Genomic DNA, 14306 nt, shown 5'->3' on the forward strand with positions numbered 1-14306 from the left:
TGTGTAACAGTCTCTGAGAATACTGGCCCCTGACATATCATGCCATGAAGAAAAACAAGGAACTTTCATTTTTGATTTAAAGAGCCTAAGTTTACTCAAAGGTGTTTTTGCTATCCCCCAAAGTTTTAGAGCAGTATAACCAGCCTTTACAACTTGTCAGCATTTAATAGCCTACACCCCAATGATTGATTTTCTTCAATTGGCTTTTTTTCCCCCCCTCTCCAACCCATGTACTTAGCTTTTAGGTGCAGCAGGTTGACAAGGCATCAATCATGGCTAAACAGACTAATTCAGAAGCATTTATTTTCTGCAGCCCTTTTGGTTTGGTCTTCTGCTGCATTCTTTGTTCTGTATGTTCCTATGTGCCAACAGAGGTTTCTGCTACAGCGTCACAAGAAAAGCTGCTCTGTGCTCTTCCTTCTGCACTCCCTCCTTCCCACCCTGCCTTCCAAGGGAGTTTGGTTCATTTGGAAAAGGAAGATCACTGAGCAAAGACCTGTGTAAGTGTTTTGGTAGTTATGACAACATACTTAAGATATACCTGGCTCACTCCATTTAAAAATGTCATTTCTCAAGACAATACAAGAGTGAGACAGGAATTTTCCTGCCCAAAAAATTGGTAGAGTTTAACAGACACCGATTTAAGCCCTGCTCTCCAATAATTCTGATATCTGAGTGCAAGTCATGTGCACTTTGTGAAATGTACAGTGTCAGACGCATCCTGGGGTTTCTAAAGCAAGGAGATATCTCTGAAAAAAATGGTAGAAATGTCTGTTAAGGTTTTTCAGTGAAAACCGATCCCTGAAGACCTGAGGTATGCTTCCAATAGGGCTGAATTAATTCAGCAAAACATACAGTATGATTTACCTGCAGTCCCTTAAACTAATATAGAGGTCTCAGGGCCTCAGAAACCTGAGGATGAACTTAAAAATAGAAAGTAATAATTCTGTGGTCTAATCTGAGCTTCATCTCTCTCAGATTGTGGAGACAGAGTCAGAGCCTGCATAGGAACAGCTCAGAAGAGGCAGGAGGAGGGAAATCCTCCAATGGCATCACAATTATCTTTATTTTATCAAGTTGCTGTAAAAGGAACATCTTTATTCCTCAGGAAAACAACACTAGACAATGCTTTTAAGATGTTTCCTAATGCTTAAGCCCCACCTCCTCTCTAGGAAGATAATTAAGAGCTGTCTTTCATCTCGCTGCTGTTTGGTGAGGATAGGAGTGGTACACAAATGACTTGAGAAGCTGCTGAGTTAAATCACTCCTGTTTGCAAAAAACTAAAATCTGCCAGAGTAAAGCAGCACTAATGGATTTGTAGCCGACAGAATAAATACCACTTGCAAGTAAAATAATATTTGTGGAATATGTGAGGAAAAACTTTCTTACATAAAGGAAAAGGCTCCTTCAATTACTGCCCACCTTGCAGCTCCCTTGGGAATTTCCCAGCCCCTTCTATCAGCTCTCTCTAGGCGGTTCTATCACGTGCCTTTATTCTTTATAAATATTGTTTTATCTTCTAACTGAAGGAAAAAAAATCCTTTTTTCCCCCTCAATCAGGATGAGTGCTACAAAAGCACTTGATATTGAAGCTGCCTGCACAGAGCCCTGGGCACGGCTGGCTTATTTCACAATGGCCACTAAGAGAAATTCATTCCTTGCAAGGGGAAAACAGCATTTTTCCATTAAGTGAACTCCTGTATAATACAGCAGCATATCTCTGCTTCTTAGAGTCCCCACAACTCTTGCTATCCTTGTTTCCAACTGAGTTGTTTACTTTCTCTCAAATGCTCAGCTTGGCAGAGCTTGTGAACAGCCTGCCACGCTGCTGAGCACAGAGCCACAAATATGAAAGGGAGAAGCGATTCTGAAGGAAGCACATCTGAAAGGAGGGAGATAAAATAGTGATGGCACGATTATTTTTATTTTATCAAGTTGCTGTAAAGCTGCCAAGCCCAGAAGCTGGGCACTTTAGCTGTGCTCTGAAAAGAGAAAGCCAGGAAAGATCTTCCCTCTCACTGCTGCTCCTCACCAAAAAGTAAAAAAGTTCAGATGTTTCCATCTCAACAACACTTGTGAGTTCTGAAATAGAAAGAATGGAACAGATCATAAAGAATCCTCACTTTCACTTGAATAGGCAGAGATCTGTGCGATGGGCACAGGTATGGAAGCAGCTAAAGGAAAAACAATTGGAATTGAAAAGAGCCAAGAGCTTTGTTCTCACTGAGTGCCTCATGCACCCCCTCCCCTGCTGCTCAACAGGAAACCAAATCTGCACAGAAAAAACACCAGAATCCACTGTGATGGCAAAGATTTCATGGATCTCGGACTTGCTGAGCACAGAGATCTTCTCCAACCTAGCAGATTCTGTGAAATGATCCCTAAAATAAAACTTGGGGGGGAGGAAATTTTAACGTGTACATGACAGAGGATCACTGTAAAAATCAGGTTTTCTCATAGGGAGATAACTATAGGAATTCAGAGAATAAAATATAAAATATTACCAGATAACTGAAAATGTCCCCACAGTGCAAAATTCTTTGGTAATAAGTAATTTATTAATCTGGTAATAGCACTTCAGATTAGGACATTGCCCTGAAAACCTTTAACTTAAAAGAAGCACCAAGAACTCATCTTGTCCATGGCAATGCCTGACTGTGGGCACCCTGGCAGGGGAAGTTTCCACAAATGGTGACAACCTGAGGATTTATAGGAGTCTTAGATGAAGAGTGCAGAGGAATTTAGAATAAAATCTTGAGGGAGAGCAGCAGCACAAAGAGAGGGCCTGACAAATAAAACAAAGTGCAATTTCTGCCTCTGTTGGTAGTTTACACCATCTGTACTGCAGATATATAGTGAAATTCAGGGCATTACAAAGCGCTGTGGAAATTTATGGATTTTCAAACAAAGCAGTAGAATATGCATCTTTCCAGGGATGATGAATTCTACAGCAAACACCAACCACTGTCAGGCTGTTTGCAACATTAATTCCTTTCTGAGTCTGGGAAATTTCTAGTATCTGTTAGAGCTGGGAAAACAGCACAGTGCACAACAATTAATTGTGGTTTTTGGGAAGGCATTTAAAAACAAAGCCAAAATGGAAAGTTTTGCTGGTCATTTTCCAAACTACAGATGCTGATCTGCAGCACCAACACCTACTGGCTGGAGCCTGGCATCCTTTTCTAATTGCATTTCCCCTGATTTAGCTTCATCAACAACTCAATTAGAACCAGTTTGTATAATTCCAGCAAAAAACAGTTTGCATTTAACAGCATGGAAGAAGGAGCCCTCCAAATGGAGAAGTTCATCCATAGAAAGGATGATGCACGCTGAAAACCTCCCTTCCTTCTTCAAGGCAGAGTTAGCTACCAACCAAAACCATTTCATTTCCTAAGAAAAGACAAATACTGAATTATGAAAATCTGTTTTCAGCTTATTTTGGGTTAGCCCATAGAGTCTGCTGTTCATCTGTGTCCTTCAGCTCCAAGCAGGCAGGATGGAGGCTGGAAATGCCATTTCAGAGGCAATGGAGTCCAGGCCACCATCTCTTTGTGACTCCCTGCAATTCACCTCCAACTGTGGCACAAACTTGTGCTGCTGGACAGTGACAGAGGGACAGCAGTGGCTGGGACTCCTACGGCCTGAAACATCAACTACTGCTTTAGAGAATGATTTTATAGATACGAAATTCATAGGTATGAATTTATAGATTTGAAATGGGACAACACAAAGGAAAAAGGAGATCTGGAGCAAGATCTCATTTGTTGAGCTAATTATGAGAGGCCACACCTGTGTCCCTGGATGAAGATGAGGGGACACAGGTAGGGGAGCCTTGTGGCCAGGCTGGATTCTGACATTCCCAGCTCAGCATCTCAATCTGCAGTCAAAAGCTGTCAGAGAAGGAAAAGGCCCCACAACACAGTTTATTCTTCACTATTTCTCTGTTTTGAAATCCCTTCTAGGTGAAGAAAACCAATAAGATCTTAGCAAGGAGCCCCAGTGAGCTCATGAGGTCCGAGGAGTGAGAAATGTCCATTTTAAAGGGCAGTACTGCCCTAAACAGACCCAATATGGGCACCCTGAGTGGCACAGCAGCACCTGCACCCTCTGGGAGTGCCCCTGTCTCCTTGCAGGAGCTAAAACCCACTGCAAGTGCTGACTCTGGTAATCTCCCCTCGTTATTAGTTGGATTCTTTCTCAAAGGCAGATGGAGGGAGCAGTGGTGTTAATCTCATTTGGGATTGAATGAGTCCAAAATACCCATTACCTTACAGGCACTGGGGCACCAAGCAGGAGTGTGTCTGCTTTATGTGCAGCAATTTTCAGCCAAAAAATTAATCAGACCATAAAATATCCTTCAAGAAAAACAATGATTTTGCAGATGAGGAGCTGCCTCAGAGGGTGAGCAACCTGGCAACCCAGAGCCAACATCCCCACTAAGACACAAAACAATAATCATAGAACTTAATGGACTGGTGAAATCCCACATTTCAGTTAACTAAATTCAAGCAAGATCTCTTTTCAACACTGAAGAGGTGTGAGAGAGAGTTTGGTTGTGCATTGGGAGCTTTAACAGCATTTATGAATAATTTGTCCCCACCACTGGGTTTCAGCCTCCATCCTTTGTGAGAAAGAGTGAAATATTCAGTGTTAAAAGAATCCCAGCTGGACTGAACCTCTGCAGGTGAAGAGCTCACAGGGCACTCAGTGCCTCCTCCTGACATTGCCTGGGACAAGATTTTATGGCTCCGTTTGCTGTCCAGAATGAAAAGTTTGTGTCACTAATTCATCAGGAATTAAGAAATAATGTTCTTACTAAACATTGGAAAAGTTTACTTTAAAAAAAGCCAAACAACGAACCAAAAACACCATCATCAGGAAAGGATGGTTACAAGTTTCCTACAAACAGCGTGGGAAGGAAAACATCAGGAGATCAACTAAGAGTAAAACCCCAAAACTTCCAAAAGCTTTCCCTCAAACACACTCCATGCTAAGATCTGCATGGAAGCCAATACCATTTTTAAGATTTAAGGCACAACAGCAGAGGGATTTTGTTATGTTCATGCTTTCCAAGGGCTTTTCAAGCCTCTCCTGTCCCTCCCAGCTGCACAAATCCCTGCTCTGGTGGGGCAGTGAAGGGGGTGGATCTGTCCTGAGCACAGCTCCTGCCTCCCCTTGCAGTGACAGCCAGGTGGGCACCACAAAAGGGACGCCTCCATCAATCCCAGCTCCTCTGTTTTTCCAATTTGCAGAGTTATGCAAGCTGAGCATGGCTCACAGCACTAAGTTACAGTCCAGTGGCACTAAATGGTTTTGATATTTGGAGTTTTCTCCTAAATAACAGGGATGTCTCTGCTCCCTCGCCAAAAGGTGAAGGAAAAGGAAAACCATTCTGAGCATCCCCATGGATAAGTGAGCACCTCACAGAGCTCACCTACATCCTCTGTTAGCAGGCCCAGGTGATTTACCCAGACTCTGACCGGGCTTTGTGCATCTCCAAAGATGAAGGAGGAGCTGCCTACCTGCCCTTTTTAAACACTGCTTCACTGCTGAGTGCCCAGCTCAGTGTGAGGAGGAGGATAAGTACCCTGGCTGCTCTGAGCAGCCCAGCTCCCTCCTGCAGCCCCAGATAAGGCACTGGCAGCTTTTTGGGGTTCCCTGTTTGCACTGGGGTTACCCTGTTTGCCCTGGGCTGGGAGCCAGGTGATGCTCTACAGTGTCGCAGACATCTATTTGTGAAAATCTTCTCATGAAAATCTTTTCTTAGGATTTTTTCCCTTCTGAGGAGCTGAGGCCTCGGGAACAAAATGCAAACAATGGTTATCTGCTGCTGTGGAGTGCAACAGGTGCATCTGGGATTGGTCTCGGGTGGATGTTTGGTTTTAGTGACCACTCACGGCAGAGCTGCTGCTCTCTCTCTGTCCGAGCCACAGACCTTTGTTAAGCATTCCATTCTATTCTTACCTAGCCTCCTGAGAGAAACCTTTCCTTCTATTCTTCTTAGTTAGGTACAATGTAATAGATATATCCTAAACTAATAAATCAGCCTTCTGAACACTGAGTCAACATTCTCGTCTCTTCCCTCATCCAAGAACCCCTGTGAACACTGTCACACTACAGCTGAGCTCCCTGCTTTTCCTACCAGCCCTCTCCTCTCTGCCCCTCTGAGTCTGTAACAGCAGCCCTGACGTGTCAGAAGCAAGAGGAAAGAAAAGATTTAACAGTGAGAGCCAAAGGAATTAGGCAGACGACGTCACAGACAGAAAGGGAAGAGACGTTGAACAAGGCAAATGACTCAGAAAGGATTTAAATACCTCAAGGAGGACCTGGAGCCTTTGCTACAGGCTGATTTCCCCGTGAGCAGTTGGGATGTTTGGGCTGTGGGAGCGCAGGGAGCAGTGTGACAGCACATCCAGCCCCATGAGCTCAGTGGGAACTGTCTGGGGAGCCCTCCCTGCTTTTAATTAGCTCAGGAGAGAACTCTACGTTGGCCCAAATTGAGAGGCTTTATATCATGGAATCACAACCCAGTCTGGAAAACAGACAGCTAAACTTAAATGAAATGGGAATTATATTCTGCTTTTGTAATAGTCTCCCCTGCTGAAATCAATAGTAAATTCAGTGCTCACAGCTCTGAGAGCTGCTTCCTTTTGTCCTTATTTTCTCTGAGTGACTTTTCAGCTACACAGAGACTAACCTCCACTGCCATGCACTATGGCAAATCAGGATCTTGAAAAAATGATTTTACACATAGTAAAGTCTGTCTGAAAGCTGCCAGGTTAATACAAATAGAGTTCTGCCTGTGGCCAGGTAGCCTCAGCATCCCTGCTCCGCTGCGGAGTAAGTCTTGATTTAATTAGAATTAAGATTTTATTTGCAAACATCTTGTAATTACTTTTTTTATTTTACAGTTGAATACTCCCAGTGGCCTACTACAGGCTGATATACTGGTTTATATGTGGCAAGTTGGTGGTGTTCTATTCCACATTAACTGGAACCAGGGGAAGCTATCAATAGACAAGAATTTGTTAATGCCCCTTTCCACTCCATAAACTGCCTTTTCAGAGTCACCTTCCAGAACTGTGCCCTGATTTCTGGATGCATTATTTGTTCAGGATGTCAGGGATAATTAGTGCATTTTCTTTTCTCTTCAGTTTCTCAATAAAATGTTATTTTGTTCCTGCAGATACTCAAATCACATCAGGACAACTCTCTGCTTCCATTGGCTTCAAGCTTGGGAGGCCTCCATTACAAGAGATCAAGCACCAGGTTTTAAGACTGCTCAAAAATAGTTCAGAAATTTATATAGGCAATCCTAATTTCATTTTTAATCCCCATATCTTCTGCGCTGATCTGGTCTTTTTTTACTTGTTTAGGTTTTTTATAATTTTACCAAGGGTTTGTGTTAGCACTCAGGATTAAAACTGAAGCTCCATTACATAAGAAATATATTCAAGGAATATTTGAATTTACTAAGGCACCAAACAAACTAGGAATATTTTGAGCACACAGATTCTAAATACTGAATATAACCTGGGTGTGAATAGACTGTATAAATCTGTTTAGGTAGATAGTTTCTATTGAAGACACCAAACCAGGATAAAAGCTTTGTTTTCATTCTGACTTTGACTGGTTTTGAGTCCTAAAGGCTCAAGCTGTGACTTAAGCAAACAGAGCACACCAGGACTCCATGAACAATAATTCAATACTCATGAACTGTGGGAACAAAATATGCATTGAATTCTTATTAATTGCTTCTCTTCAGATATTTAACTACAGTTGCTAATATTTGTTCCTAATTTAAAACACTCTTTTTATAATTAAGAAAAAACAACAAACAACCTATTTTAATTTTGAATATTTTCAAAGCCAAGATCAAACCACAGGCCATATTGCAATATATCTCACTTGTCAATAAAGTGAGCGCCTAAATAAGTACCTTCAAGCATATTTATCAGAAGCAGAGCAGCAAACGTGGTTGGATTATATTTATTACTGGCATCTTTTTGCCTGTGAGCAGGAGCTGAGGGGAACAAGGTGAATTGCCAGCTCTCCTAATAAGACATCTCTGTCAGAAGGTCCAGAAATGCTCAGGGGAGAGCCTGGCTGCAGATTAGGGCTCCAAGGCAATGAAAAGAACACAAAGTGCTGCACATGGCTGTGCCTGCATCGCTGGGCATTTGGAGGCAACCAGAATTACATGACTTGATTTACTCTACAAAAACTGATTAGTAAAACCCCCTGTGGATTTCCTAACTATACTATGGAGGGATATAAGATTAGTGTAGCAATTCCCATCATCAAACGTATTTACTGCTAAAATATTGGATTAGTGATGTTGTATCCACTATTCTAAGATTATAAAGTGATTCTTTAAAATTGAGCAAAAAAAAAAAAAACTAACCCTACACTCTATCATTTGTAATTAGATTTGAGCGAGTGGCTTTGCCTTTCCAGAAAAAGCAATTTTGCTAAAAAAAAAAAAAAGAAAAAAAAAAAGGACTGTGTTCTGCACACAAATAAAGAGAAAATGAAACTATAGATTCAGAAGAATCCTCTTTTTGAGACGCAAATGGCTGGATTTGGGTGGATCTTGTTGTGATGCCCAGTGCTGTGGAATACCCCACCTCTCCAGCAGGTGGTAATGAAGCCTTGTTGGTGTGAGATGTGGTTTATTTGAACACACATCATTTATTGGACATCATCATCCTCAGATGTTCACCACCCCTGAGAGCTCTGAGGGCCATCACTGTCTCAGGTTCCACTGACAGTGAGCAGTGAAGGAGGAAAAGCATGAGAAGAGGGGATAAATTAACATGCTCATTAATGTAATTATGCTACATTTGGCCAGGAAGATTAATGCAGCTATATCCTGACTTTTTAGCCATTATCTTCAGTGACTAAAAGCACTTGGAGTTCTTACAATTAATAAACAAAAAAAGCTGCAGCACTACCATCACCTTCTCACATTTTATCCTGTTGAACACCTCTAGGCACCACTTGAATGCAGTATTTCAGAAACACACATTATAGACAGTGATGTAGGAGTCACCAAAAAGAAATTAAATCAGAAATATTCTGCAACGGAAGAGTGGGAGTTTTGTTGTACCTGTCATGCTGGCAAACCTCGCTGTTTGCCACTACTGCAGTTTAAACTTGAGCATTGTTCCTTTTCAAGAAGAAAATGGTAAATCCCTGTTGTCTCTTTCTAGAATCATCTTCCCAGTAACGACAGAATTCTGGAGGCTTTAGGGCTGGAGAAGACCTGGTGATCCCACATCTCCCTGGGCTGCCTAATTCCAGTTTTCAGTGAAGAATTTTTCCTTTTTTGCCATCTCATCTAAACCTTGGCAAACCTTGAGGCCATTTCCTCTCATCCAGGCAGTTGTTTCCCGAGACCAATCCCACCTTGCCAAAGGCTGGGAGAAACAATTTGTTTCTGGTTCAGAACCATGGTGACCAACATTATTTCATGTCACTGCCACACAAAATTCAGCAGCAGCAACCTCAGAAATTTAAACAATCACAGATTACTTTGATTTTAAATTGTTCTGCCTATAATGGACTGTAAATTTAGAGGCTACAAATACATAATCTTAACCACAGCAGCTCTGAACAGCCTTGACAGGGTTTATCAGCTAAATGTTTAATCAGGCAAAGCAGCAAAAAACACAACCACAGGAATACATGGTATTTAGCATTTAAATAAAGCTTGTAAACCAATGACAAGTCTATTTGGGCAACTACTCCCACACGTGTTCCTTATCTGCAAAGGTCTTGTCCCAAATTTATCGGAACAAGTCTCTCGTACTTTATTTTCCAGGCAGGAACATCAGTTTCCATTCACTGAGCTCACACAAAAAAGATGCAGAAAACTACAAGTTAAAAGCCACGGCCATGAAAAAAGCATTCCCACAACGTCAATGTCATTCTGCTCTGTGAACTTAATCAAGCACAGCCAAAACCCCTAAAAATCACAATTGTAAAACCAAGAACAAAAGCCCCACCACACAGAAGGAGAAACGAGCCTGACGAAGCACCGCAGCTCTTTTCTTGTCTAATTGCAGAGCTGTTTCAAAATTCCCAGCAAAACCTGGCTGCTTCCAGGATCCAACCTTGAGCAAATAAGGCGAGCAGGAGCCAGGGCAGCACAAACCCCAAATCCTCGTTTGCCCAGCCTGTAAGCTCTGTGTGAAATTGCCCTGCTGCTCATGGGCACCAGCTTCTCCCTGCTGCTGGCAGGGCCCAGATGTGGCTCCTTCTGCCTCGCTGCCCCTTGGCCCCGCACACAGACCCTGCTCTGGGGCTGCTCCATTCCCTCTCTGCTGGCAGAGCTCGTCCCACAGCAGCCCGAGCACACCAAATGATTTTCTATTGTTGTTATTAAATAGGCACAAGTAGCGAGACTCTCCCTTGTGTGTGGTTTGGGGGGACTCAAACTCCCGTGGAAGTTACACCTTTTTGTACTGAGGAATTGGCTTTGCTCTGGTTCATTCCAGCAGCTTTTAAATACATTTCTCCTCCTTTTAGAGCTGGGAACCATTTGCTTTATGAGCACCATTTGGATCATTTGCCTGTTGCTCATAAAATAGACAAAGCTTTTATCCATGCCATGAATTTTTACTCACTTTTTACAAAATACCTAAGGAGGGATTTGCAGTGGCCAGAATTACATCCATGAAAGAATTATCAACTAATTCAATTTTCTGCTACAATAATGGCTCCAGCAGTTTTTGATTTTGTTGATTACATTTCTTCTCTCCAAGAAACAAGAAAAGAATGTTAGCATTAGTTTCTTTGTATGTATTTGTTTTAGAAAACAGACTATCTTTTAAAATGAAAAATAAATAGGAATGATGAAAATATTTTGTGAATTTTTACCTTTGTGGTTATTAATTAAATGCAGATTTCGATAGCAATCGAACAACACGGTGATGGTCTGTTGTTGTTCCAGCAAGAACGAGGATTCCCATCAACACTGGGACAGTGCAACAGAATATTTCCTCGGCAGGACTGCTGGCAACAAGTCACACAAAGCACCAAGGAGAAGTGGCTGCAAAATTCACCTGTGTCACCCACGTTCACACACCAGCGCGTGTGACAATCGTAAATGCGTAAACGACAATCGTAAATGCGTAAACGACAATCACAGCATCAAGCTGCTTCAACAGCTCCTCTCTCAACTCGGAGGCCAAAATGCTCTCCAAGAAGCCAAACACAGCCCCAACCCAAGCTCCTGGTGAGGAAATGCTGCAGGAGAGGAACAGGAGGAGCCATCAATGCTCCATCCCTGCAGGTTGTCCCAGCACATGAAGGGTTAATGCCTGCTGCTAGCTGAGGAGCACTGCAAGCCCCGCAGGACTGCACATAAACATCATTGATTGCAGACTCAGGTCGATGGGGTTTAATTGCTGTGATTAGCAGCTGCCTGCATGGAGGGTTTGGGGGGTTTGGCCATGCAGGGCTGGGAGCAGCACACCCTGAACTGGGACAAGGGGAAATCCTTGGGGAGCAGCAGCTCAGGGACTGCCCTGCAGCACGAGGCTTGCAGGTTTACGGACAGAAATCTCCTCTGTGCATGCACAAACATGAACAGCACGCAGCTGGGTTTATCAGCTGAGAGTTTCTATATTTTAGCCAGCTCTACAGACTGTCCTGTGGAGCCTGCACAGCCAGCGCTGCACCTGCTAAGGGGAAATGCACTCAGGCGTGAGCAGAGCTGTGAGGGCTTTCTCACTTCTGCTTCTCAATCCCTGCACTGTATTTGCCACAAGCTTTGGGAGCAGAACCTCTGGAAAAAAACTTAACTTCCAGGGTTTCACATCTCACCGCTTCTTTCCTTCCCTCACATCACCTCTGAAGCCACATGTGCAGTACAGTGATACGCAGGGAATAAACAGCAAAAAGGGCTCTGAAATCCTCCACATAAAACATTTACAATAAACATTTTTTCAAGTAACTACGAACACCAAAATATTCATACCCATTCTGCGTTAAGAAAGATTGCATATTTATATCCATGTTTCTTTATTACTTTTTGCATGGTTAATTATTGTTTCATTCTCGGTTAAGTCCTCATGAAGCAAAAGGCTGATGTCTCAAACCTCCCTCCCAAAATAACAAACATTCACCATTTCATTTCTATACCAGATGCTCACAGTTTATTGGCACACCAATAAAACCATCAAAGTAATTTTGTTTTGTCAAGTTCTGCAATTTTTTTTAAGCACAAGTTGAAGGCAAGATAAGGCTGGCATTCCTCCCTTAAAAAGAACTTAAAGGGGACCACCAGTAGTCTGGGCAGCCAAAAACCAAAACAAACCATTTTGACATGTGATAGAAGAACCACAGAACAACTTTTTGCAACTTTTTTTGCAGATTATGTCCATAAATACTTATAGAAACCAGCACTACAGACAAGAAGTGATCAGAAAAGTTGTTCCAGCCTACCTGTGGCTGAGTCCAGGGCTCCAAGGTAGTTTCTTTCAAAGGAGTTTGTGGCCTTCCCACTTCTTTCGTGTGCTTTTGGGAGAGAAAAAGATGTCAGTGATATGTTCAGTCAGCATTCAGCATTAATATCCCTTGAGGGAATAAAACAGGTACAAATTCCATACAATAATGTATCAATGCATCAATGCACATATTTGGTGTAGGCTGTAAGTAACTTTTTATTTTTCCACCAGCTAAATAACTTTATAGAGTTGCTGTATCTTTGAAGGTGTGGGGGTATACACCTTCATCTGTGCATACAGGTAAAAAATTCAGCTGAAAATATGAAATTATTTGCCACCAGAGTAAGGCTCAGAAGCAGAAATTCAGAGGGAACTCAACTCTGGTTTCTCCCCTGTTTTCTGCCCAGGCTGTGTTATACTCACTGTAACTTCAATAGATGAATCCAAAAAGGAATTTATGGGAAACACTTTTTAAGGCTGAATTATTTGGATGTGGAGCCATATTTTCAGGTGAGAGCCCTTGTCTTTCCTTAATCCTCAGAGCAGGAGCCAGGAGACAGAGCAGTTAAAGGTTTTCTGTCTCCTTGGCTTCCCACCACTTGGAATGTTCTACGAACAACCACCCCAAACCAAAAGTCATTTAATATAATAAATTAAAATGGTCTTCAAAGACTCTGATCCTTCACACTTCCTTTTTTTACAATACCAAAACATCCTGCAATTCTTTATTAACATCTAATTACTGCAATAATAAATGCATTGGTAGATTTTGGTCACTGGGCCTGAGCATTGAGCAGGATGTTGGCACCTTTTAATTTTCTCCATATGTGCTTCCAGTGAGGGAATTTCTCACACTGTTGTGAAGGATACAAGTCTCTCATTTTCTTTCTCCCTAAATTTTTCTTCTGTCATAAAACAGAAACAAGACTAAAGAAAATATCTTCTGCTGAAATACTTTTAAGCAGCACCAAGGTTTTCCTCCTCCTAAAATACATCTCTAATGACAATCCCTTTGACCATATCTAATACAAATATCACATTATCCAGGTCCCACTAAATGCCCTTGGAGACTGCAAAGACTGACAAAAAAAAAGGAGGTGCCATTGAATTTTTTGTCTTTTACACCAATATATAGCTGCTTAAAAGGAAGCATTGTTTTTTAAACACAGAATTTGGGGGCAACTTCAGTTTGCATGGAGCATTCACAGGGCTTCTTTCAAAAAACCACCTTATTAAATGGCAATTGTGTTTTGGCAGCTTGGATTGCCTGTAATGATAGATTACAAACAATAATTTCTCCCATTTTTTGTTATTTTGTATTTTGGGGTAGCAATGGAATATGATTCATTCTTGAAATAGAACAATAAGTGCATTTCAAAAGTAAAAAGAAATAACCACAGATTCAGTGAATGCTAAAAAGAGTTAAAATGAATGCATCTGGGAAGGGAAGGTTGTGTTTTTCATGTGTTCAAAAGCAAATGTAGTCTACCTTATAATCTTGCTTTAATCACCAGCCATCAAAGGGACCCAAACACACAATGAAAATTATTAAACATATCAATTGTGATGCTAAAGATACCATAATAATTCCACATGGGCCAGCCTGCCAGGAACTGATGTTAAAAATCACATTATTTCTTGAGAAATAATTCTCCTCGGCATTTCACACCAGTTTTTTATACAACATTTGTCCACTCAGAGGGCAAAGAGGAAAATGAATAAACAAGTGATTATGCAAGAAAAAGAGATGTAAAAGTACATTTCGGTGAAACAGCACTTGAAGTGTTTGGCTAACACTGGAAACAATGTTCTCAATCTTAGACACGGCTTAATGAAAACTCAAAGAACTTAAG

The 14306-nt window shown here is 41.7% G+C and overlaps 1 protein-coding gene across 1 annotated transcript in view; it reads right to left on the reverse strand.

Moving 5' to 3' along the window:
- The window catches only part of LOC132080169 (protocadherin-9-like), a 228337-nt gene extending 214864 nt beyond the window's left edge, over positions 1 to 13473 (reverse strand). Inside the window, exons 1-2 of the mRNA XM_059483198.1 lie at positions 13447 to 13473; positions 12452 to 12523 (exon numbers count right to left, since the gene is read on the reverse strand). Coding sequence (XP_059339181.1) covers positions 12452 to 12523; positions 13447 to 13473 — 99 coding nt within the window. The remainder of the gene's footprint in view (positions 1 to 12451; positions 12524 to 13446) is intronic.
- Positions 13474 to 14306: the final 833 nt, after the last annotated feature.

This window comes from Ammospiza nelsoni, chromosome 15 (genome assembly GCF_027579445.1).
Source record: "Ammospiza nelsoni isolate bAmmNel1 chromosome 15, bAmmNel1.pri, whole genome shotgun sequence".
Taxonomy (NCBI): domain Eukaryota; kingdom Metazoa; phylum Chordata; class Aves; order Passeriformes; family Passerellidae; genus Ammospiza; species Ammospiza nelsoni.